This window comes from Pavona decussata, unplaced genomic scaffold, assembly GCF_977016875.1.
Source record: "Pavona decussata unplaced genomic scaffold, jaPavDecu1.1 SCAFFOLD_233, whole genome shotgun sequence".
Taxonomy (NCBI): domain Eukaryota; kingdom Metazoa; phylum Cnidaria; class Anthozoa; order Scleractinia; family Agariciidae; genus Pavona; species Pavona decussata.
Window position 1 is genome coordinate 2,808,787 of NW_028145638.1, and position 27,486 is coordinate 2,836,272.

At 44.9% G+C, this 27,486-nt stretch overlaps 1 protein-coding gene across 1 annotated transcript in view; it reads right to left on the minus strand.

Annotated features, from left to right (window-relative positions):
- Nucleotides 1-1,161: 1,161 nt before the first annotated feature.
- Nucleotides 1,162-27,486, minus strand: part of LOC146458394 (uncharacterized) — a 125,707-nt gene continuing 99,382 nt past the window's right edge. Inside the window, exons 73-79 of the mRNA XM_085090786.1 lie at nucleotides 26,129-26,817; nucleotides 23,311-25,600; nucleotides 22,734-22,863; nucleotides 18,502-21,490; nucleotides 15,277-17,773; nucleotides 3,466-14,488; nucleotides 1,162-3,011 (exon numbers count right to left, since the gene is read on the minus strand). Coding sequence (XP_084946912.1) covers nucleotides 2,079-3,011; nucleotides 3,466-14,488; nucleotides 15,277-17,773; nucleotides 18,502-21,490; nucleotides 22,734-22,863; nucleotides 23,311-25,600; nucleotides 26,129-26,817 — 20,551 coding nt within the window. The 3' untranslated portion in view covers nucleotides 1,162-2,078. The remainder of the gene's footprint in view (nucleotides 3,012-3,465; nucleotides 14,489-15,276; nucleotides 17,774-18,501; nucleotides 21,491-22,733; nucleotides 22,864-23,310; nucleotides 25,601-26,128; nucleotides 26,818-27,486) is intronic.

Here is a 27,486-nt window from a genome sequence, read left to right on the forward strand (position 1 = left end):
GTAAAATGGGCAAACATCTGAATATTGCACCCTACGTAACTAATGCCAGTGCCGAACGTTCATTAGAACGGAAAAGGCTCTAAGACTCGCAAGAAAGAAGGCAAGGGTGTTTTTCTTTTACTAAAATCGGAGATAGGCCAGCCTTGTTTATAATGTGCCGATGAACTGACATAAGCAGTTACTGTTTACACACACAAACATTATGACTTCATAACTTCTATAGTAATGCGAATTTCAAGACAGAGATTCGTAACGGTTTGCATCTGGTATCGGCTCAATATTTAACATTCAAAATTTTACACTTTTTGTTGTTCTGTTCACCAAAACAACAAAATCTGGCTGTGACTCGAAACTCAAGAAAACCTTTTCAGTAGAGCATACATAGCCAAACAGCTAATCTGTAAAAGTTAGGGTTTCCAAGGTATGATGGCGAGGAACGTTCCGTAACAACAAAGTGGTAGTTTATTATGATTATCCCCTCTTCATGTTCCAATTTTGCCAGTAAAATGATGGTCTTACGCAGAGGGGCAGTAGAATGTTCAGAAAAAAGCGTTTTATTTCTCTGAAAAGTTTCAAATATCAGGCAAGAAGCCAAGTAAAAAAGTATATTTATACTACTAGCCGCATGCCCAAGTAAAATGCTCAAAACCTGCGGCATAATAAATCCACAAAAGCCTACTGAGCGGAAAGGGATAACATGGAAAAGAGTTAGCAAATGACACGATATAGATTCGAATCACTGGACTCACCCTCAAGTCGAGCTCAGGTTTTTTCTCTTGGAGAGCGAAAACGACAACCAAACAAAACGCTTGGAAAGCATGGAACGCGATTGAGCCACGTGGTGATGCCACCTCGCTCCAAAGGCCTCACGAGCGAATGTCGGAGGTCTGGGGCTGGGTGGGATGGCCTACCTCCCAAATCAGCTGGACGAGTGACGCCCAACAGCTAGGGTCTTTATATATTCATAATGGCAGACGGCGGTGTCTGCCATTTTGAAGATCGCCAAGACCTTGGGGTCGAGGTTGAGTAACGTCAACAACGACTGCAACGAGGATAGACGAGGCGAGCTCTTCTGATTTTCTGGCGGAAAGTACATCGTGCTAAGCTTTTCCATCTCGCTCTTACTGCCTGTTTCTTGACAAGGTAGAACTCCAAACCAGATAAAGCACACATATTTTTATTGGAAAAATTCATCAATTAACACCACACTTAAGCTTACTTTAATTTTACGTAAAAATGTATCTCATGCAAAGTTCCAATGAACACTAACTCACTGGAATTGTAATATGTGAAAGCGGTATACGTGAATAAGCACAATAGACCAAGCGCACACAATCTTGTTAGTATAGAACGAACTGTCTCAAAAACTGTGGCTTTCTATGTGCTTATTGGCTGGATTAGGTCCGTAGGATATTGCTGTGGTAAAATGTATAGCCGCCATGTTTTTCCATATGGTGGATTGAATGACACACGGCATGGATTTCTTGTAGTAATTTTAATCTTTAAAAAAAGCTCTCAAATATGAATGTATGTTGCGCGAATTAGCTTCATACAAATTGCTTTAAGCTTCCTACTTCTTGGTTATATACTTAATATTGTGAGAATTATGAGCGTTTCTACAAAGTTATGCAAATCTGAGCAGTTTCCTAGCAAACGATAACAGAAATACGTTAATAATCTAAACACATAACTCGCTGCTCTAGTTAGCCGTTCGTAGACGCAAGCCGTCCAAAAACGAGATAATAATTTAAAGTTTAAAATAGCATGAAGGTTGTAACGAGTTTATTACATAACGGCGACATTCTTTCGTCTTCCTTTCTATTGATCTACCCAAAATGTTTCATTTTGGTCAAGCTTCCGATTTATTGAATGCGTTTCTAACAGCTGTTTTCAGTAGCTCTTACAAAAAAAGTATATATTCAAAAACACTCGCATAAAATATATAGTGTTAGAACACTTCGCGGTAATATAGTCAATTCTAAATAAACTTAACTTAAGAGCACTCATTAAAATCTCTTTAATTACATGAAAAATTACTTTTAACTCGTTAACTTGTGTCTGCTTTGTTACTTTTGATATTACACCGCGGTTTCTTCATCCTCTTCATCCCGTGCTACTGCACCCGCAGGGTTTCGTATCAGCGGTTTGCGCGGGAGTGTAGGCGTTGCACCCGGACTCTGTTCGTCTTCTGAATCTGTAACATACACATCCAGCAACTCCTTGAGAGGCCTCATGGCATGGGCATGGGGATGGTCAGCCTGGTCTCCAGGGATGTACTTGTTGGACCGCTCTCCATTGGTGTCCTCAATATAGATGCGCTCTACCTGGGATTTTCTCTTCTTTTTCCGTCGGCAAAACACGATTAATATGAGGAGAAGAAACCAAAGAAACACGAATGATGAAACGCTGATGACGATGATTTCTGTTGGAGTTAGATCCTCCTCTTTCGTTTCTTCTGTCTCGGTGGGGCATGTAAAAGCGTCGTAAGTCCCGAACAGCTTACACTCCGAGATGTTGAGCACTTTATGGCAGTAGAAGCCGAACAAACTTACCGAGAGCTTGTAGTGTGCAATGCTCCCAGAATCGGCCACATCGGCAAGGCAAGACTCGTAGTAAAACAGAGCTTGAGACACCAGGGCCTTACTGCAATGCTCTTGGAGCACTCCTTCGTAGAACTGTTTATAACACAACGTCAAAGCTAGCTCTTCAAGAGTCGTGTTTCTAAACGCCAGGCTGTAGTTTGCTAAGGGTGTCATGTGGACACCTGACGGGGCCCATCCTGGGGACTCACCGGAATGGACCAGGAACTGCACAGTGGTGACATTAACGGATGGGGGGTTCTGAAGGGCACTTGTTGTGTCAACCGGAAGGAGGGTGTAAAAGCGACCCACAGTTGTCAGTCCCATTCCTTCGTCAAGGGGCACACTTAGCACCAGTCCTTCACGGTAATCATCGAACTTTACGGTCATCGAGGCGTTGAGTTGTTCCAAGTTCTTGGCATACTGCCACACCTGTTGGAAATAAAGACAATTGGATTTTTTATGATATGCGCTTTCGAGAAATAGTCCTACAGAATATAGCTGTGCCTGAGAAATTGTGTTCATTCTTCTAATCGAACAAAATTATCTCCCTTCTTGGTCGCCAGAGGTACCAAATCGAGTTGCGTGGAAACACATTGTAAAGGAACGACCTGTAAGAAAAGGGTCAGGGGGGGGAGGGGGGAAGGGAAGTGTGTGGAATCAACGTTACTTCAGTTTGGGGCGACTTAACTTAAGTTTAGGGGTACCGCGATGGTGCGACTTAGCAAGTGATACACATGCCTGCATTCCATGGTTCGACGGTGGGTTTCTTAACAATGATAGTTACATGGTAGCAGTTCTGAACTTTACTTTATTTTTGTGTTGGCTCGGAGATGATCAGTTAATAAGTGTCTGGTTTGCTAATCTTTCATAAAATTGTTGTTACCTTAAATTCGTCCAGGGCACCACGCATGTCGTACTTGCTGTCCATCATATATTCTCGAATGTACCGTCCGAGAATCAGCAACCCGTCGAAAAAGAACTGCTTTCCTATCTTTACACCAAACGTCGTTGATTGTCGATGCTCGCCTTGTGCGTACGCAAACGCTTGCAGTCGGCCATCGATTCTTCTCCATGTCACTGCTAAATGGGTCCATACACCTTCGTGGATGTTAATACCAGTTACAAGTTTATTCTCATCCCAGTCAACTTGTATTCCATCTTTGCAAATGATAGCGAAGTTCCCACCACTTGTCGCAGCAGAGAAGATGGCGTGCATCCCGACGATCCGTTCTGTAGAGTGTTTCTGGCTCGACGAGCAAAGATGGGCAACACTCGATCCCTTGTTGACTAAGCATACCCATATTTCAATGGTAAACTCGTCGAGAACGGGTAAGCTCGAGTTACCACCGTACATGACAGCTGTGTTACTGGAAGAAAATTCCAACATGTAACCTGCGCCAGAAAAGCTACGCCAGGCGTTCTTTGTCGTTAAGAAACTGTCCTTTTCTCTTATTTGAAATTGGGTGCCGAGTTTAAGGTCAAGTGACTCTTGACTTAGTACACGCTGGTCTCTTGTTTCACTTGAAGCGTTTGCAGCTGGTTGTTGAGTGGGATCGATTAAATGCATCGCAAGGCTTCTGTCGTTGTACTCCTTTATCCACTTGCTCTCTTTCGCTCCACAAACGCCATCTGTATCGTTTCTCATTGATTGTGGCATTTGGATTGCAGTTCCAAGAGTACCATTGTAGGTGAGGACGTTCAGCTGAACTCCTTCGTACTCTAGGAAAGCTACCTCTAGAATGGTACTTTTGACCCAACGGTACTTGATGTCAGCAACCTCTACCCATTCATCAGTCTTTTCAAGCTTAGAAGATTTGTTAGTCGCAAAGGTAACTGTTCCACTTTCGAGTGTCTCGAGATCACTATAACGAACAAAGAGCATCACTTGAGAGGTACGTAGTGCGACTTCACTGATTCGTCGGCAGCTCATTCTGTTATTGCAAGGAACTATCAACACTTGTGCCACGACTGCAGATGAGTTGATGAGCTGGAAAGCACCGGGCGCTTCGAAGTGGAAGTTCACGCCCGTCACACTGGTAAAATGAGGATCGCCAAAGGTAAGGGCCATTTGGGTCTCAGAGGAGTCGACTACAGAGGATTCGTCTGCGATTGCGCAGTCTGTCCCCATCCAGCCATCCGTGCACCTACTGCAAGGTAATGCCGCGTTATCTTCATCAGATAGATTAGTAATATTACCTCTCCAGTGTGGCTCGCACTCACATGTACCATTAGTTACACTACACACACCATGCCCGTTACATGTTCCCCTCAGTCCACCCGGGCAAAGTTTTGAACAATCCTCACCCCAGTAGCCTGGTTGACACTTACAGGAGACACCATCTGTTGCGTTGACATCGGTGATGGCATAACCAAAGACGCATCGTGTCGTGCATCGCGAACCAATCCAGTATGGAAATCGCTGAAGCACAAAGTGATGACACAGTTCCTTTGCTGGCCACTCAGTTAGATCTACAGTGCTCTGGCAATAGTCGGCAAAAGTAACCACGGCGTAAACGGCAGAGTGTAAATTCAGTGACACTGAAATGTCGTGAAGGCAGACTTTGTAGTAAAACTGGGCCACCTGCAGAGTGAGTGCCTGGCATCTGGCGTACAAGGTTCCACTCAGAACAAGACTGAAACAGAACGACTCTGCGTCTAGTTGCAGCCTTTCATTAACAAACGTAGTGGCCTTTAGTTTCAAGCGAGGAATGTCAGCATCGGAGAACGACCAACGCGGTTCATGAAATTTGATTGTGAACAGGTCATTTTTCCCTTGTAAATCACGAATGACTCTTCCCTCGGCCTGGTTGAACTTCCAAAGGTGAAGCAAATCTGGGTAAGTGTCAACTTGCACATTCAACCGCCAGTTGACTTTCACAAGGTCCGGATTCGTCCGTCTTTTCCATATGCGCATTTCGTCGATCTCGCCAACAAAGGTCGATTCAGGAAGCAGATTGTCTGAGCCAGGTGAAGGCTGCCATTGCCCTAGCACCAAGACCCCCCCGTTTCCGAAAACACGGCTGTCAAGCTTGAATACGCGAACTCTGACTTCTCCGGTAGAGGTAAAAAAGTAGAAGTGAAGGATTCCAACCAGCCGTTTATAGACCAAGGTGATTTGATTCCACTGATCGATCTCGAGTGTGAAACCAGTGTCATAAACAGATCCGTTGTAGATGATTGTCAATGTCACATTATCAACCACAGCAAAAATGCTCTGGCTTAAGTAGGAAATGATGACCCCTCCCGATTTGTGCGCCTTTATGAGCAGTTCAACTGTTAGGATATCGAAGGTAGGAAAATTTATGGGCCCTGATCGAACTGAGTGATCCACGAAGAACAAGTTGAATCCGCCACCAGTGGGAACGCGGTGTTCTAGGTAGTGCAAGAACTTATACATGAATAAAGTCTGAGAGCCGTTAACTATTGAACTGGTCTTCAAAGCAGTGATGTATGACTCAAGACTGTTAGATTCGTTAAACGAATGATCTTTGCACGCCCCGAGAAGGCCTGTGGAGTCCTGGCAGAAGATAGCTGGCATATGAACCGTCACAGAAATGCTATGTCCAATAGTTAGCACAAATTTAATTCCTGTTGGACCGAAGATGTGAAAGGTGACCGTGGAAATGCGTACCATGACAAAATGCACCGATAGCTGGGTTCTGTGATCAACTAGAACCACTTTTCCATTTAACCAAACAAGAGGAAAGATGGGAACCGTCGTTGAAAGCGTTGTGATCGGTGCACGGATGACAACATGGGTGTTATGGTAACCGAACGAGAATCCTGTGGTGCAAAGTGTGGTGTAAGTACCATCCGTTACACATGGAGTTTGTCGAAGCTGGATGACGAAGTTACGCTGAATGGATCGAAGAAGGTAGAATTCGCCAACTACTCTGTAAGTGAAACTCACACCGAAGAAAGTTGTGAAGTAGCCAAAACCACCAATCGATGCAACCACGATATTGGTTGATGATATGCCGGTAACAAGCTTAACAGCAAATTGACAGTTTGTTCCATTCCATCCAGGACTACAACTGCTGCAGTTTCCATCACCTGCCCAATTGGCTTCACATTTGCATTCTCCTGTGGTTCTGTCACACACTCCGTGTCCTCCACATGTGTTCAAAAGACCGCCTAGACATAACTGGGAACAATCAGTGCCCCAGTATCCCTTGGTACAGACACAAAGGTTATGGTCACTGGGATCTGCCGCACCAAAGACGCATTTCACGTGACATTTGTCTCCTATCCATACAGGAAAGTGAACTCCAGGAAACTTGTTGCAAAGCGACTGAGCTGGCCACGTGGTGAGGTTCAGGCCAGCTTGGCAGTGGTCAGAGAACGTAATTACAGCTGTCAGGGCTGCACTGATATAACCAGTTGTTGCTATGTCTTTTAGGCAAACAAGGTAATGGAATTCGAGCTCAGCCTTCAAGCCACCATAGCAGAGGTCATAAAGTTGACTCTTGTAGAAGAGTTCGAAGCAGAATGACTTTGCGTTCTTTTCCAGTGTCTTATTGGGAAAATATATTTCAAATGGTTTGTCAGTGGATGTAAAATTTGCCTTCACGTCCGCATCAGAAAATATCCATGAAGGTTGTTCCCACGGTGATCTCGGCAGGTAGATGTGCTCGTCGGTTGCGAGATTTTTGATGACATCACTCTCGCCTTCGTTGATCTTCCAGAGTCCTGTGACGTCAGGATGCGTTGGGAGAACATTCATGCCCCAGTTTTGCTGTATGAGAGCTGGATTGAATGCTCGTTTCCACACACGGAATTCATCAATGATACCCACAAATGATGTTACTGTAAAGTTTTCGTTCTCTCCGGGCGAGAGCTCCCACTGGCCAAGAGAGAGGATACCACCAGGTAGGAACGGATTGGAGGATAACACATAGGACCTGCGCTGTACCTTACCCAAAAAGTCAAAGTGATAGAACTCCAGCACCAGAGTCTTGTGATGCCACACAAGCGATATGTGACTCCACTTCTTAATTGTGACCGGAACACTAGTATTTATGATGGTTTTTCCAAAATGGATAGTGATAGAGTTCTCAATCATTATTGCGAATGACTGTAGGACTGCGTACGAGAAAACCGTTCCACCTAATCCGTACGGTTTGACGAGGATTTCAATTGTGATATCTACGTTATTAATAAATGTTTTCGTGAGCGGCTTGGACGAGGCTCCTGTGTGGTTGAAGAGGAGGGCATAAATTCCTCCAGCTGGCAATCGCCTCTCTTGGAAGTGTTGGTACTTCAAGATGATTAAGCTTTCTATCTCAAGCACAAGAGCGTGGATTCCAACCCCTGCATTCAAGACTGACTGAGAGACGTTTCCAGGAATGACACTTGTGTTGGAACTAACCGTAAGATCATTGTTGGGATCGCTGTCGCAAGAACCAAGCAGCCCCGTCGAGTTTTGGCAATACGCTGGCTTCACATCCACCTTAAAACTCAAGTACCGTCCGTCGATGCGAATGTGTATGGCAAAATTGTCTTGCCAACTGATTTGATAGTGATTGTGTCCTGTGTACTTCAGATGAACGCCAAGTTTAATGTCTCCAAGACTGGTGATAAGTCCCGACAGAAGTATAAGCTTTCCGTTGACCCAGATAACTGGAGCTCCACCAGTGATGTAGGGGGCGTGGAATGAGATCACAGCAGAAAAAACTCGTATTCCTATCGCGTTAACACAAACGGACTGTAATCTGCAAGGCACGTGACGAACTTGGACTTGGAATGACAAGGAAGGCACATGTATAAGGTAATATTCGCCGACAGCCACAAGAGTGAAGCTGTAGCCATCAAAGGTAACGTAATGGCCTCCAATAGATGATATCGCGATTGATACGTGTAACTTGCTAAGCGTAACAAGGGCAAGGGAGCAATCGGACCCAGTCCATCCCGAGGAGCACCTGCCACAGTCCACTGTTCCGTTGTAATTAGCGTGACACTCGCAGTTGCCTGTCACGCTATCACACACTCCGTTGTTGTTACACGGTCTGTCCGCTCCGCCAGGGCAAGGGCTTGCGCACTCCGGACCCCAGTAACCACGGTAACATACGCATGTCTCAGAGTCAATCTTCTTACCGAACACGCATTTTTGATCGCAGTCTTTTCCGAACCAGATAGGGAAATCCCTGCTAGGGAATTCATTGCAAAGTGGTTTGGCTGGCCACACAGTAAGATTGTTGATAGCCTGGCAATAGTCAGCGTACGCTATTATCACTTCCATGGACATGTACAAGGAGTTGAAACTTGCAATTCTTCGCAGGCAGGATCTGAAGTAAAACGTAGCCACGCCTGGGCCCAAGCTGTTACATTTTGAATACAGTGCCCCCATTAATAGTGTCCTATTGCAGAATAGTTCAGCTTCTACTTGGAACGTTTTGTTCTTAAAAGGGAAAGTTTGTTCTCGATCAAAAAATGGCATTTGCAACACCACGTCTGAATATCTCCATTCAGGCTCCTTCCATGGTTTGAAAGGAAGTTCCAGCCTCATTCCTGTCACTTTATCAACCGCGACGATTCCTTCACCTTCGTTAAACTTCCATGCGTGCGCGATGTCTGGAGTGTCTACACTCACCGACCTGTTCCAGGTCTGAAGGATGAACGCTGGGTGAAAATAGCGCGTCCATATGCGAAGTTCATCTATAAAACCAGCAAAGAACTCAACAGGCTGAATTCCGGATCCATCTAGGGATGGCATCCAACCAGCCAAGGCGATAATTCCTCCGGGAACAAAAACATCCACGCCAATGTTAATGTCGAGGCGATGTAACTGTCCACCAGATGCGAAGTAATAGAATTGTAACACCGTGGTCGATTTTCTGAACACGAGACTTAGCTGGTTCCATTCGTTAAGCTCCGCAGCGATATTTGTTGGGTAAACGTTGTCTCCGTAGTATATAGTGAACTTTCCTCCCTCGTTAGTGACAAAGAATGTCTTGCTTGTGGTATAAGAAAGGATGACGCCGTAACGGATTGTTTTGAACATGATTTTAATAGTTATGTCCGTGGACACGAACGCCTTGTAGATTACTCCAGAAACGACTGTTGTGTGTTCAAAGTAAAGCGCATAGCCAGCGTTTGCGTCTCGATATTCAACGACGTCTTTATACTTGTACTCGAATAAACTATGGCAAGCCTTCACTTTGAGTTTTGTGATAATAAGCGATGTTATAAGTTCTTGGGTTTTGTTCTTCCTACTGGATGCATTTTGCCCCAAGGAGGATGCAGAATCGTCTGCTAGGCGGAAACTATCTGGTTGGTTTGTTACGTTGAACGTAAAGCTTCCTTCAGAGCAGTTTGTATTCGGATGGTAAGACACCAGTAATTCTAGCAAACCCTGGTTGCAAGAACCAAGTAGACCGATCGCTGATTTGCACACTGATCCTGCTGCGTTTGTGCTTAGGCTCAAGTACCGTCCCGTGACTCGTATTTTCAGGCGCAGTCCTGTGTATTTCACTTCCCACAAATATGCTGTGATTTTGGTGACTTCGAACCCGTAGGTTTGCAGAGTTATTTGATGCACGTCAATATCAATGACTTTCCCGTTTAACCAAACTACCAGATTTCCACCAGACGTGTACGGTCCGTGCAAGACAACATTGTGCGAAGATATTTTCAGCGCAATGGAATTAATGCAGGTTAACTGTTGGAAGCACGACACCAGTCGAATCTGCACGACCACGGAAACATGTATGGAGTATATGAGGTAATATTCACCGGTGACGTGTAAGCTGTAGCTGATGCCACTTAGCGATGTAAAGTGCCCTCCAAGGGACACTGTGCCTACGCCTACTAAGACACTGCCAGGTGGCCATCGGGTGACTGCCGTTGAACAGTCCGTTCCAGCCCAACCAGTTGAACAGGTTGTGCAGTTTTCATTTCCTTGCCAGTTTAGCTCGCAGAGGCATTTTCCTGTCACAACATCGCAGACTCCGTGGTTGTTACAAGCGCGTCCTTTCCCTCCAGGACAAATGCCCGAGCAGTTTTCTCCATAGAAACCTGGATCGCATACACAAACATCACTGTTGTTTGAGGCTTTGCCAAAAATGCACGGGATTGTACAGTTGGTTCCTATCCAGTTGGGGAAACGCTTTCCGGGGAACTTGTTACATAGCGACTGAGCTGGCCAGTACGGCAAACCAAGAGTTTTCTGACAATAATCTGATATTGTTATCACGGCATCGATCGACTGAATTGTTATTCCAGTGTCCACTACCGCTTGTACGCAGGCGCGGAAGTAAAATTCTATTGTTACGTTGCCCAGCGATTGGCACGCAGCATGAATTGGCCCTTTAAATATGAACTCGAAACACACCTCTGTAGCGATGCCCTGCAAAGTCGCGTTGTTTTCGTTCGGATTCACTGCGACCACGGATGCGATGGGTGCATCAGAGAACACCCACTTCGGCTTTCCTAAAGGATATTTCGGGAATGACAACGTAACACCAGAAACAAGGTCTCTTACTATGGTATTTTCGCCTTCGTTGAATTTCCACAAATTCAAAAGTGACTGGGCATTAGGTTGAACATTTGCTCTCCAACTTTGTTGAATCAGTGAATAGTCAAAAGGTATGCTCCATACACATATCTCATCTATTTGTCCGTAGAATACGTTAGTTGGCTGAACGCTGATAGAACCAGAGGCAGGTTGCCACATGCCGATGGCAAATGTCCCTTCAGCAAGGAAAGGGTCCACGCTCACACTGAACTTTCGTATCTGCACAAGCCCCGAGGAGAACGTAACAAAAACAAACAGTTCCAGCTTTGCACGAACGAATACAACAGAGATTTGATTCCACACATTAGCTTCAGTGGCAATTCCGGTATCGTAGACATCTAACCCAATGACAACTTTAACTGTTACGTGGTTACTGATGTAAACTGTCACATTGGACGTGTACGAGATCAAAGTACCTCCACAAACCTGAGGATCACATGATTTCACCAGCAGCTGGAAGGTTACTGTTTCACTCACAAAAAGGCGAACTAGGCCCTGTGTCACTACTGCCGTAAATCGATAATAGAGACTGTAGATACCACCGTAAATAACCCTAGTCTCCTTGCGAACCTCTTCGTCGATGACAATAACTGATCGGGTTTCTTTTCTCACGGAGAGTTTTTCTTTGACAAATCTATTCACGTCACCACTAGATTCGGTTGCTCCTCCAACCCCTTCTAAAACTGTCGTTGGCCGGTTTCCAGAGAACACAGAACTGTCATTTCCTTGGGTATCGTTTTGCCCCAGCTTAACTTCAGCACAAGAACCGCAAAGGCCATCAGCAATTTGGCAGAAGCTCAAAGATACCGTGGATTCCACAGTCAAGTATCGATCCGTGAAGACTGTTCGTATGGACAAATAGTTTGAAATAACTATCCTGTAAGCAGTGTTTGATATTGGCTGAATGCTCACATTGTTTGCCAGCATGTCTTTAGTGGGCTCTCCGCCAGCACTGATGTCTTCATTGTTGGCGTACACAAGTGGTTCTGAGTTACTCTCGTATGGGGCATGTACGCTGACGGACAATCCATTGAACTTCACACCAATCGCATTTATACAAACGGAGCTAATCTCGCATGGTACTTGTCGAACTTGTGCTTGAAGGATGGAAGAATTAATCATCATAAACTCTCCTACTGTTGTAAATGTGAAGAGTGCGCCATCAAAGCCAGTGACGTAGCCTCTCTCTGAAATGGTACATATTTTGAACGTATTGTTTGCAACGGATGGATCTCTTGTTGACATGGCGACAGAGCAGGAAGGACCTCTCCAACCCGGAGTGCATGTAGAGCAGTTTTGGTCTCCTTGCCAGTTGGGATGACATCTGCATTTGCCGGTTGCAATATCACACTGGCCATTGCCGAAGCAAGGGTTATATGCACCTCCAGGGCACACATTGGAACAATTTACGCCCCAGTATCCGCCATCGCACCTGCAAGCTCCATCAGAGTACCATCCGATTAGGCACTTCGTTGTACAGTTTATTCCAACCCAATCATCAAAGCGCCCTTGGGGTAGCACATTGCAAAGATCTTTTCCAGGTAAAGTTGAGAGATTAAGGGCAGCTTGGCATTCTTCTCCGAAAGCAGTTGCTGTTGTTAAAGCTGAGTCGAGACTTCCCGAGGAAGACACTTCTTCGATACAAGCTTCGTAATAGAAATCAGATCCTCCCGTCGCGTTGGAACATTCGTCATAGAGAGGACCTTTGAGGAAAATCTCTGAACATAGCTTTTCAGTTGAATTGTCGACGACATCCTCAGAAGGCTCTGGTACTTCGAAGGCAGACGTTTCTATAAGTGCATCTGAAGGATACCAAACTGGACCTCTAAAGGGAGGGGCTGCAAGATTGAAGTCAAATGATCCTACGGTCGCACGGCAAACGAAGCCACGTCCTTCGTTGAACTTCCACAGAAGGGAAATTCCTGGTGTGTTTATCTGCAAGTTGGTATTCCAGATTTCCTGAATCATAACAGAGTCAAATCGCTTGTTCCAAAAGCTTACTTCGTCCACCCAACCCACAAAGCCGGGTACCGAGAGAGAAACTGTGGTAATCTGCCAGAGAGCGATGGATAATGTACCACCCTCAGGAAATATCCCAACGCCAACATAAAAGACGCGTGTTTGAATGACGCCTATGGAATTGATCAAATAGATCTGTACGAGACCTGAAGTGCGCTTGTACACGAACGAGATGTGATTCCAAAGTTCAGTTTCTAGCACGAGTTTGGTGTCAATGACAATGGGACCAAAGTAAATCCGGATCGTTCCATTCACTGTTATTGCAAATGTCTTATTGAGGGCGTATGAGATAATAGTTCCTCCGTAGAGTTTTGGGTCCTTTGCCTTGACAAAGAGCTGAACCGTGATGTAGTTACCGCTGAAGACATTGATTATGGGTGCCGACACGACTGACGTACCATTGAAGAAAAGACAGCTTCCTCCTCCGTTAACGGATGGTGATTCACCAGAGATGTTTAAAATGGGACCAAAAGAGCTTTCATTACGCGGGATAGTCCACTTGTTCACGTAGGAAACCAGTATATCTTGAGTTACAGTTGTAATGTCAGCATAAGTATCTAAGATTCCCCCTCCAGTAGGGCAGTTTGAGGGGGCCACGCTTAATCCAGGATCTCTGCATCTTCCGAGCAGGCCGCAAGCTTCTCGACACAGCCATCTGTCCATAGTGATGGAGACATCAAAGTGTATTGCGAGGGAGTTTATAACAAAATGGAAGCCTCCTGGACCCGTTACGGTATAACTGTTAAGTGACATCCGTTGAAACACAAACCCTGAAACTCCCAACGAAATAAGAGTTTTGTAATTTATAGGAAAACCATTCATTGTAATCAACACTTGACCCACGATTCCGATGCTACTGTGAACTGCGATAACATTTTCCCTTACACGTACAATTGCACATCTTAAACGCACATATCTACCGATTCTCACTTGGCGGAACTGGATACTGAGTCCATAGCGAGACAGGGCCAGCACGTTGAATTCGCCTGCTACGTTTACATTGATTTTAACTCCGTCCAAAGTCACATAATAACCAGTTCCAAAGACCGATGTTATCGGGAGCTCTTCTGTTGGTGATGTTATAGCAACTGAACAATCTTTGCTTACGTATCCAGGGGTGCACTTACTGCAGTCAAGTGCTCCTCGCCATTTTCTTTTACATCTGCATGTTCCCATACCACTTAAGCAACGTCCATGCCCACTGCAGACATTCACGGGCCCACCAGGGCAGGCTCCGTCACACCGCGGTCCCCAGAAACCTCGGTCACACTTGCATCTTCCGTACAGTCCTCGAATTTGGTATCCAAAGGTACATGGAATGTCACAGCTCACGCCAATCCAGTTAATGAGTCTTGAACTTTGGAAGACTTCATACCTATTCACACAAAGGAGTATAAAATTACTACAGACCACCATTTCCACGTTCAATCACAGGCACGCCCGTGTTCGTAAGGAATGTTCCGAATCTACCAGGATTTCTTTCAAATTGTGAACCGGATGAATGACTCAGATAACTTCGATGTTTACTTTTACCCAGTGGATAGATTTCATAACCATTTTCCCCTTATCCCTCAGCCCCACCCCTTTGGAACGCACGACGACGTTTCCTGAATATGCAAGCAATATGGTATTTCAGTAAAATTCGAACGTCCGGAAATGGAAGGCTACAAACTGGTACGGATTTTCTTATTTTTATAAAGGTACTCTATTACAAACATACTCAGATGTATACTCAATTCATGAAAGTTGTACATACAATTTCCTGTGTATTTTAATCTTTGGCGAATTACTTAAGGCGCCATCAAATGCAAATTAATTTTGCAAACTTGAGCGGGCCAGTAGTGAGCGAAAGCAACAATGGTTGGAGCAATAGTTGCAAAACATGTTGGTAAACTATTGGCAAGACTCAATCTATCCGCGCCATGTTTTTCAACTACAGTTTTAAATGTTCACACACTCAAACTTGGCGTGTTAATGTTTGTCAGATATGCGTTGTTTACTGTTATTGCCAAATTATTCTATGCTATTAATAGTAGCCTGGTCCTTAATGCACATTTGGCATGTGAAAACACGAATTCCCTAATGTTTTGGAGTTTGTTAACTTTTAAAATTGTGGTGGGAGCGCGTTTAAAAAATACCATTACTATGAAAAAAGCAAAATACCTGCACATCTGTCTCGCCGGCCAAATAGCCAAATTTAGTTGTAATTGGCACGTGTCTGCAAAGGCTACAACAACGCTGACTCCCAGTGACACCTGGCGACTTGACGCAATCACCCTTAAACACGCCCTAACATAGAAAGATATCGTTCCCCCGCCCAGAGCTCCACAAGCGTAACTTGGGGACGACGTTTTGATGTGTTCATCGCACCAAGTTTCTGCTTTGACTCTGAGTTCAGTCGTATGGAAGGTGATTTCAGTGGTTACGGGAAGAACCTTGATATTAGCGTAACTGAAGATCCACCGGGGTGCTCTGCGTACGGATGGTATGTACAAATGAACGCCACTGACCAAATCGTGCACAACGTTACTCTGTCCTTCATTGAACTTCCACAAAATAGCGATGTGGCGTGCGGTGGAAATCACGTTTATTCTCCAACTAGTCTTAACATCATGTAAACTGAATTCACGATTCCAGAAGCGAACTTCATCGATCAATCCAAAGAAACCCGGCAAACGATCGCCTTCCTCGGTGATGGTTTCCAGAGCTGGAATCCATTGCCCTATTGAGATGGTACTGCCTCCTTTTTTAAATACTCCAGGAATCATAGTGCGGGTAGCTTGACGAACAACACCAATGGAATTAATGTGGTAGAAATAGATTGCGCCGGTGATGTTATGGTACACGAGGGTGACTTGGTTCCAGGTGTCGATCTCAGGAGTAAGCCCAGTGTCCCAGATCTCCAACCCAATTCGCACTTTTAAGGTCACCTCAATAAACACCGTCAATGTTATGGCTTTGCTGTAAGTGAAAAGGACCCCTCCAGGATTTGACCTAGAAATCACGTTAAACAACATTTCAGTTGTGATAACAGGGGCATTTAACACATCAGGCATAAGATCCGTAGACACGCCAACTCGCTTGAACTTTAAGGCGTATTCGGCGCCAGTTACGACTCTTTCTTCTTTGTAAATTCCATAGTTGTACACGAAAAGGCTATCAGCAATGGAAACTCGCCACGTTTCCTCCAAAGACCCACCAGCAGTCACATTGAAGTCGTTCTCTCTGTTTCCGTCGCAATTTCCGCACAATGCGTTTGTCCCATCACACAAGGACTGATTAGTATGACCAGCGATCACCAGCCCTCTTCCTACTACACGCAGTTGGAATTTGAGATCTTTACTCAGGCTACTTAGTACATAAGTAGTTGAGGACGTCTGCTCCAGCGACATTTCACTGGAAATGTAGATCTTTGTTGAACTGAATTCTGCTATGCTTCCATTCACCCAAACAACAGGCCGGTCGGTTTCTTCATAAGGGGCGTGGAACGTGAGCTTCCATCCAGAAATGAAAGAGAATGCTATTGCGTTTATACAACGTGTTTCGCCATTGTGACACGGCACTTGCCTGAACTGTCCATTAAAGCGTGCACTTCTCACAAACCAAAACTCCCCAACTCCAAAGAAATTGAAGTGAGCACTGTCAAAGTTGGTGAAATGTCCTCCGAGGAAAGCGGAGCACGTTGGTAACTGTGTTGTCGCAACAGCTACAGAGCAATCAGATCCGGTCCAACCAGGAGTGCAGTTACTACAGTCGCCATTTCCTCGCCAGTTAAGATCACATTCACACATTCCGCTGTTGACGTCACAATTGCCATGGTCGTTACAAGGGGAGTTTCCGCCTCCTGGACACTCACTGGCGCAGTCTTTGCCCCAGTATCCTCGTGTGCAAACACACAAGCTCGCGTTACGTGCGTCGGGATTTCCGAATATACACTTGAAGGAACAGTCAGTACCGATCCATTGCCGAGGAAGTCGTTTAGGAAATTGTTGACACAGAAGTTGAGCAGGCCAAGAGGGAAGGTGAAGCACAGTCTGACAGAAGTCTGCATAAGCTGACAATACAATATAAGCGGTGTCTAAGGAACCAGAGGAATGGATGTCAGCAAGACATGCCTGATAGTAAAACTGAGGAACAGTCGTGGCTAGTTGCTGTCCGCATAGAGTTTGCAGTCTTGTGTCGTAGATAAGTTCGAAGCACAGCTTGCTGGCAAGCGACCCGAAAGTGGCATTTCTATATTGGACTACCGCACTTGTGACTACCGTTGGAAACACATCTCGGATATAAGAAAAGTGCCACACAGGTCGACTGCTGATCACTTGAGGCAGGTAGATATTTGATGAGCTAGCTATACGATTAATCACCTCTCTGCCAACCCCCTCGTCAAACTGCCACAGGGCACTTAAAGTTGGTTGGTTGCCTGTGACAACAATAACGAAACTCTGACGGATGAGCACAGTGTCCAGAACAAAAGTCCAGATTCGCAGTTCATCTATGCTTCCAAAGAATGGCTGCAATGGTACACCTGTGATGTGCTGCTGTGTTATGTGCCAGCGACCAAGCCAAAGAGTACCACCAGAGGTGAAGAGGTTAGGTCCGATGTAGATCTGTTTGGTGGAGAGATCGCCTTGTGAATCGAGCTGATAGTAGGCTAGGACTCCTGAAATAAAAAGGTAGACATCGTTGTAAGGTTTGTTGCTTTGGCCTGCGTGTAAAAATTGCAGCTTTCGTTTATCTGTAGTTTTTTGAAAATGCAAGTAAAATAAACAAAAACAAAAAAATGATAAACGTTCAAAGTAACAACTACTGGCAAAAAAATGTTATATCCCCAATACTTAAGTCTAGTACTACAGTGTAAATGTACACTTTATAATGTGCAACTAATACTCAAACAAACTTCTAAATAATGTTAACAGATCTGTCTCCGTGGATTGGCACTAGCCGAGGACTGCATTTGGCTACGGCAGGTTTAACTGTCCAACCTTTCAGTGGGTATCGCAGTTTCTTCTTCCGCCGTTGGCTACTAGGAAGAATTGCCTCTCCTCTTGTATTATAGTGGAGCTACGTTCTAAGGTTCGAACACTGCGATCCTCTCCATCAATTGAACTGATTTCATAAACAACAGCGCAAATAATTTAATCATGCATTGAAGGGTTTTCATTGGTAACAAATTTACAGGAGAAAAATGTTTGTTGACTCCCCTAAACAAATTCGCCAGTTGTAAGTCCCAGTGTGTTTGCCTTAATGCTATCGTCATTTGGCATTCCCCAACTATCAGTTTGGACAATCGTGATTTCACTAAAGAGAAGTGAAAATTCAAACTGTCGGACCTAACAAAGGAACAAGTACAAACAAGACACGTAACAAATTCAAGCCAGCTTCACTTACCTGTAGCCGAACTGTATGCAATGGACACTTGTACCCAGGTTGCCAAAGGAAGTGTAATTCCTACGTCATACACAGTTCTGCCCACGTGTACTTTAACCTTGACATCATTCACAACGGCGAAGGTAAATTCTTTGGCATAACATAAGATCGTACCTCCATAAGCATGGACTCTGACAAACAGCTGAAGTGTAAAGTCTTTTCCTTTGGTGAAAGAGGTGTGTAGTGTACCACTGGATGCCACTGTACCATTAAACTTCAATGCATATCCATTCGAGGTTATTTCTCTTCGCTCTTTGTAGCTGGTGTAGTCGAATAAAAACAGTGAGTCAATGACGGAAACTTTCCATTGGGAGCTGAAGATGTCGATGATTACCCGTTGTGAAATACTCTGCCCCCAGAACACTGTACCCGTGCTGTTTGTAAAATCGTTTTCGATGTTTGAATCACAGGAGGAACAAAGGCCCGAAGCTACGGTGCAGAATTGAGAAACAGAAGTCATCTCGAATGATAAATACTTTTGCGAGGCTTCCACTCTAAGTGTTATCGTTCCAGCCGCTTTATTTACAATTTCATACCCCTGTGGAGATGTTTTGTGAAACCTAAAGTCATTTTCCAAGTCAAAAGTGGTGGTGTCCGTTAGCCTACTGTTCAACCACACCAATGCTTTTCCACTACCATCGAAAGAGGCTCTTATCACCAGACTCGTGGAACCGGTTTTTACTGCCAACGACGAAATACAAAACGAACCACTAATGCAAGGGATTTGACGGATCTGCGCGGTGAAGTGATTGCTCTTTAGTAGGTAGAATTCTCCGTAAGTTCCAAAGGTGTATCCAACGCCATCAAATGTTGTGTAATGTGCTGCACCAAAACCTTGACAAGTAAAGTTGTCTGGGCGGCTTCTATTTCCTCCGAGTGCGAGAGAACAATCAGCTCCAACCCATCCTGGACTGCACAAGCTGCAATCGCTGGTGACATTTGACGGAACTGGGCAGTTACATTTTCCAGTGATGTTATTACATGACGCTTGGCCGCTACAAGGTGAATAGTATCCGCCAGGACATTCTTGCGTGCAGTTACCACCGAAAAACCCTTTCATGCAGACGCAACTGTCACGTTCTGGAAGGCCAAATCTACAGAGTTTCGCACAGCTCTGCCCGTACCATTGTGGGAAGTTAACAGCAGATACATTGTCACATAGGCTCTGAGCATACCACGACGATTGTTGGTGGAACAATTGATAGAAATCCGAAACAGCCATTACTGACCAATATGCATAACTATCATGATTGCCTCGCGTTACAGATGCCACACACGACATGTGATAGAGCCAGAGAGTTTCGGTGTTTAGCATGGTGTACTGTGCTCTTAACGAAGAGTGGAAGATAAGGTCGTAGCATTTCAGCTCTACATTCATCCAGTTGCTGCCAAATCTGAAGCTGTACGCTTTAACAACATCAAATGAAAATTGCTGAATTTGAGCCGTCGAGAACAACCATGTTGGTCCATGCCAAACGCCCGATTGGAATGTTATGTGGGCGCTCGAAACGCAGTCATACGCCACTGTACCGTAGCCTTCATTGAACTTCCAAAGACTCGCAAGATTTTGAACTCGTGTGGTGCAGTCCAAGTTTCTTTTCCAGTTGGCCGAAATCGATAACGGGTCTAGCTTTTGGTTCCATATTCGCAGCTCGTCAATTTGTCCAATGAATCCTTCTTTGAGTGGTATTCCTAGTCCAGAAGGAGGGGGCAAGCAATAGCCTAGGGCCAAGATCCCTCCAGGTTGAAACACGTTCACACTACTCGTGATTGGAAAGTTCCGACTGTGAGCACGACCAGCGTCGTCTATGTGGTAGAATTGAAGGATGCGCGTTGATTTAGACCAAACGAGAGCAATTTGATTCCATTTGTGTATTTCAATTACAGCCAAGGTGTCCAGAATGACGTCTTCGTACCGTAGTTTTATCTTCCCAGATTCCAAAACTATGGCAAACATCTTTGTGGTCGTGTACGAGATGAGAGTACCGTTTTGGCTCTCTGCACGAACCATAAATTCGATAGTGATGTCTGAAGCGGAGAAACTGAAGATGTCCCCAGTTTGGGCGCCAGCGTTGTTGAAATACAGAGCGTAGCCTCCACCGTAAAGATCTCTATGCTCATGGTAGATATTGATGTCATAGAGGAACAAACTGTCTCTAGCCCACACAAGCCAGGATGGACCATAGAATTTATGCAAGTACGACTGCGTGACATTTTGCGCTGTAACTACTTCACCATTTCTGTTGGTTAAATCGTCAAATGGGTTGACATTGCAGCTACCCCAGAGCCCCTGAGTGGTCTGACAATACGTTTGGTTGTCAACACGCAAATGAATATCGAGGTATCGGTTGTACAACCGAACAATAAGCTGAACACCATAAGTCGAGGAGAGAACGAACTGCAGGCGCGAGGTGCGTTTAAACGTAAACTTGTGATTTGCTGGTCCAAAGTTAAATTCGAGAGAATATTTTATTTTACCGTTGACATAGATAACAGGTTCGTCTTGGGTTGCAAACCTTGCATGAACTAGTAGAGTATGTTGTTCGACTCTCACTGCTACAGCGTTGAAGCATGAACTTGATGAAAAGCATGTCACCATGCGAGCTTGGACTTCAAAGGACGAGGACAGTATCAAGTGATATTCACCATTTCCCAAAAACCTGTATCCAGTTCCGTCGAGCGTAACAACGTAGCCATGCCCAAATGCCGCTGCAGTACGGTTATTTGGACTTTGAACGATGACAGAGCAATCAGCACCGTGCCAACCTGGTGAGCATGTAGTACAGTTCACGTCGCCTCGCCAGTTAGGATCACATAAGCACAAACCTGTAGTCTTGTTGCAGAGGCCGTTGTTAGAACATGGCGCTGATGGCCCACCCGGACAGTCATGCTGACATGCTAAGCCCCAGTGTCCATCGCGGCATGAGCATGTGTAGGATTCGCTTGACACCTGGAGTGGGAAGACAGGTATATTAACTATTGGGGACCTCAGTGCATACCATATTTATCCCACAACATATAACTATACGGATGAACAGAAATTTCAAGAGCTGGTGTTTATGCTCTGAATTTTTAATCTATTCCACGGCCATCGCAATCACGTTTGTAGGCCCTCGTCACTGCAGTGTTTCATAGCATAGGTATGACAAAGTGGACTGGTGACCTGGGCTTGAGATTTTCCAGTCTTCTACGGAATCTTCGGACTTTTTTAACACTTTTCGGAAAAAAAAGGAAAAAAAAAAAAACAAGACCAGAAACGTTAAAAGAAAAACCATGCTGGTCTGCAGCCTCATATGCACTTAATCTTAAATTCGACAATACCTAACGGAACCTAACGAGTTTGATTGTGATTTCATAATCACTTTAATACAGCGATTTTCACTTGACCTTGAAATGACTCCGTGCGAACAAAAAACTGTGCGTTTAACTTTCCTTTTGGTTTGTTTCCATCTCGATCTCGATATTCCTCTTGGACGTTACTCAGTTTTGGCAATCCTGTGATCTGTCTTGATCAATCTAACAATCTGTTTTATATTAGAGTGTTCTTTAGAGAGAAAACGTACGCATGCAGTTTTAATTCGATTTGTTCATTTTACCTATCTTGTGGCGGATGAAACAAAACGCGAACAGTCACGGAATTTGCCAGAAACCATTTTTCAAGGTCAAACGAAAATCGCGCTGTTAATTGTTGGTTCCTGCTTTCAACTTTAGAGTGGTTTTCAGACGTTAGCTTTGTTGAACAAAGTAACTACTCTGGCTGATCATATTAGTCGTAAATAACACAATGAACCAGTCAAGATATGAAGTGAAACACGACACGGAAAAATGCGTGCGAGCAAGTCCCGATAGATTTTGGTTGTACTTATCAGGAGCAAATATTTTGAAAAGTATAATGAAGCTAACTCAAAGCAAATGCAAATAAGATATGGCTAAAGGCAATTTAGGCAAGGTTAACCTCGTGACAATGCAGCACTGGTCAGTGGTAGATTCCCTTGAAAACATGCGATGTTTGGGGTGGCCCTTGGGGTTTTCAGAGGCTGATCAAGTATCGTGTTTTGCTGACCAGCAAGTCACGTTGCTGGTCTTTGCGGTTCATGCAAGCCAGTTTGAGATCTTTAATCTCCACATTCGATTGACAATCGCTCTCTGAAATAAAACAGTTCCAACACTAACACCAAGATACTCCCACTTACATTGTTAGCCGGAGCTGAGCTGTCCGTGCATCTCATAGAGTGAATCAGTGATGAGTCCACCACCGCTGCCTTTCTCTCATTGGATACTGGAAAAGCTAGAACCCAGGCTATCGGGTTGGAGTCTTGCAGTCTGTAAGAACAAAGAAAGAAAAGGTAGCTACAGTCTTAAAGGTGAAATTATATTAAAAACTTTATCTTATTACAAAGTAAACGAGGACAACACTTTTTTTTTTTTTTTGCTCGCAATTATTTCAACTATATGGTGTGCAATTACTTTAGTGATAAAGTTGGAGATTGCTGTTCATTTATTGTACCATTAGGTTGTTTAATTTACAGAAAAGCACGCACGTATACAAAGGTTTGTGAAAACGGGTAAAGTCAAAGTTCAAGACGCATTTGTATACCATCTTTGATTACCGATGGATAATTAAAGTAGATTACAAACGTGTTTCCAAAGTTTTAGTTCTCATATAAATGGAACATTAGGAATTTATCTTCTGCTCTCATCATCTTATTGGCTTTTAAAAAAAGTGTAGGTGAAAACTTGGAAATTAGCTAAATTGAATTATTCTCGCACCTCACTCTGAAAACCTTGTCGTGCCTCCCAGGAACAAACTTGCTCGGTTGCCCATAATTTTCAGTTGCTAATGGTATTAGGTTACTAGTTCCATTTTCCGATCCGCTTAATTTACGAACAAATCCAGCCAGTCCACCAGGAACGATCTCTAGATAAGGTCTGGCGAAGAAATTGTCTGGTCCCACTTCTAGGTACACGTTGTGAGGATTTTTGTTGTTGTATCCAAACCAGGCGAACACCGCGCCTTGATCAGTGCTGTTTATGCAGTTGACGATTGGTTCAATTGGTATTTTTCCCCCCTCCCCGTCAAGTTCATCACGGTATTGAGCATGCGCAGTGACACAGTCAATGTCACATCTCTCTCCTACGTGCGCGCCGTCGCAGGAAGTACAGGTTGGTAATCCCCAACCGAACACACAACGGTCGCAGGCTGATCCATTCCAGTAACCTAAGTTGGAGTCATAGTGACACGTGCAGATATCTTTGTTTTGCCCTGTTGCGTCGCCATGGACACAATAAACGTTGCAACCGACTGGCCAGCCGATGTAGTTTGTAATGCATTTATCACATTCAGATCCTGTAAACTGCGGTAAACACCGTTCGCATGAACGCCCGTCAAAACCATGGTTACACTTACAGGCTGGTAAGTTGCCTTGTAACGTACAGTACCCTCTGTTGCTACACATAGGCTGACCAGGGCAAACGAGTTTACTGCAGTCATCGCCGTCAAAGCCTTGATTACAAAGGCACACAGCCTTTGCGGGGGATCCCTGCTGAACACAGGCGCCTCGTCCGCTACAGTCTGGTTCACCTGGGCAGTTTAAGGTTTCGCATGTCTGGCCCTTCCATCCTGCATCACATTGGCAAACATCCTGGCTGCAAGTCCCCTGTCGAGAGCATTCGATATCACAAGCTAATCCACTGAAACACGGGTCACACTTGCAAACCACACTGTTCGGAGGATGTTCATGGCCGTTTATACACGGAAATTCACAGGCAGGACCCATTGTATTACTAGTACAGTTCACGCAGATCGGTGGATCAACCCCTCCATAACAGGTTCCAAGTGCATTGCAATCTGGCACTCCGGGGCAATCGGGAATATCACAGCCAGCTCCTTTCCATCCGTTAAAGCAATCACACTCTTGTGTAACAAGTAGACAGACGCCATGTCCAGTGCAGTCGACACCTATGCCTGGACAACCCACTGTTTCACACTTAGGTCCTCTCCATCCGCTATCACAGACACACTTACCCTGGTCACACTTGCCGTGACCGTTACATTCCGTACCACAGTCCACTCCAGTGTGGCAGCTGTCACAGCTGCAAGTATCCCCAGAGGGTGACTTCACGACTGTGCCATTAATGCAGCGTTGCTCACAGCCTTCTCCCATGTAACCAGCATCACAAGATGCACAAACCGGAGGATCGTGAGAGATTCCATCGCACAAACCATGGCCACTACAGTTCCCACCTCCTGCACATTTAGGTATATGGCAGCCTCTTCCAGACCAACCAGGTCGGCAGTAACAGATGCCAAGAGCAGCGATGCAAGACCCATGTCCTGAGCAGTCAGAACCCCATCCAGGGCAACCCTTGGTGTTACAAGTGGGACCCCGCCACCCTTCAAAACCACAATCACAGGCATCATTTGTGCAGTTACCACGTCCAGAACATTCTACTTCACACGTTACTCCACTGTAGCATCCATCACACCGGCAGAGATAAGAACCATCGGTTGTTTTCTGGGGCGTACCATGTTCACATTTGGTCTCGCAAGCTCGACCCATCCATCCCTTGTCGCAAGTACAGAACGAGGTAGACCCAATGGTGTCGCATTTCCCATGTCCACTGCACATTGGCGTACCAGGGCAAGCTGGCTGTTCACATCCCCGTCCAGCCCAACCTGGGTTGCAGTCACAAGTCTGAGTAGCGCTGTTACAGGTGCCACGCCCAGAACAGTCTGTATTGAAGAGACCAGGACAGCCTTTCTTTTCACAGTATTTTCCACGCCATCCTTCAAAACCACAGTAGCAATGACCCTTAGAGCAAGTAGCGTTAGGCCTATTGGAACAGAACACATCACATCCCAGTCCAATGTAACAGGGGTCACAATCACACACGGTTGGATCGTCTTTGTTTTGAGTACCGTTCACGCAAGGCAGTTCACAGGCTCTTCCTGCCCACCCTGCCTGGCAGTTGCCGCAGTAAGGGACCTCTGCTGGGATGCACTGGCCCCGGTTGTTGCAGTCTGGGTCACCCGGACAGTCCGTTTTCTCACAGCCAATACCTAAACCAAGAAAAAGTTTAAATCAACTAGGTTTTCCTAAAATTTCTACAGCCTGCAATAACGTTTAATTTTGCAGCCTCGCCACTTCCACGAGATACCAAAACATTTCATTATTCGTAGTTTAGTTTACTGTTTCTCTTTAGTATTTGATAGCAAGTGACATGTGGCAAGTGACGGCGTGAAGATAGTAAACCAACCCCAATTGCATTTTAGGAAGTTCCTATACCCTTCCTACCGTATTAGCCAAATTAACTGTAAGCCAACAAATCTTGTCAAATTAAGTAAAGTATGTTCGACTACAAAAACAAGAACGCATAGACCTACATTAAGAGATAACTTGACACAAAAATGACTGTAGAATGACTAGAGAACGTCCAAAAAAAATTTCTTCAAAATCATGAAATCTTTTTGTAACATTTGAGTCTATGAGTAAAGTCAAAAATGTAACTATCATTAAGCAGAACGTTCCCATGATACCGTTACTCCTTACAGTGAGATAGTAGTTAAATATCAAGTAATTACACTAACCACTCCAGCCTGGATCGCAGATACACGTTTGTGATGCAGTCAGACATTGTCCATGTCCCGAGCAATCTTTCTTGTATCCAGGGCACCCTTTCTTCTCGCAGAAGGGTCCTCTCCAACCCTGAAATCCGCAGTCACATTTTCCATCCACGCACAACGAACTATGATTTGAGCACAGCATGTCACAGGCAGCACCATTGTAGCATAGATCACACACGCAAATATGGTTACTAGTTGGAGTCCCAAATTGGCATGGAAGCTCACAAGCAACACCCATCCATCCTTTGGAGCAATTACACTTGGGTGCTTCATTGTCATTGGTTGGTGCAATACACGAGCCACGCCCATTACAGTCAGGCGTACCGGGGCAGTCTGGGATGTCACACGCAGGACCAGACCACGCAGGATCACACGTGCACTTTAAGTTGGCTTTGTTGCACGTGCCATGATTGCTGCAGTCCTTAGGCCACCCGGGACAGCTTGGGATTGCACACACGGCGCCTTTGTATCCTTGAAGTTTGTCACAGACGCACGCGTCGTTGACGCATGTGCCGTGCAATGAGCACTCCAGGTTACACCCAGATCCAGAGAAACACGGATGGCAGATACAGCCTGAAGCGTTGCCATAGTTAGTTCCATTCACGCAGGGAAGCTCACACATTTCCCCTGCCCACTGAGGCTCGCAGTTACACCTGTCATTAAGGAGAATTTAGTTACTAATATTACTTTGCAAACCCGAAAAGCGTCAACACTTTCACATTCTCGACCAAATAGATGAGAGCTCAAACTGCATGCACAGGGACAATTACCATTTCAACTTGCCGTCGCATCTGAATGTCTTTCCCTCGCAACTCAACAGCAACAAAAACGTTTGTTTACCCATGAAAAAAACTGTGATTTACCACAGAATAAAACAGCGTCCTTAACAAGGAAGGAGGTCATTGCATAATCTAGAAACGCACCTGGTTTTTGGATATTGGAGTTTTGGAGGAGGTAAAGGAAACTACGTGACTTAACTCGCTTTTAATTCATCTTTTTGTTTTAAGCATGCTTTGAAGCTTTACCGCTATTGCATTAACATGGACACACTAATCATCTCGCTCGACTGGCCAGCCGCCGATGTAGTTTGTAATGCATTTATCACATTCAGATCCTATAAATTCCGGTAAACACATTCACACGAACGCCTGTCGAAACCATAGCTACACTTACAGGCTGGTAAGTTGCCTGGTATTTAAGTTACGTGACTTGCCTCGATCTTAATTCGACCTTGCTTTGGAGTTTGCTGTGAAGCTTAACCACTGTCGACAATAGTAGGTACAGACAATAGCTAAGTATATACTATTTGTTAATCATATTTC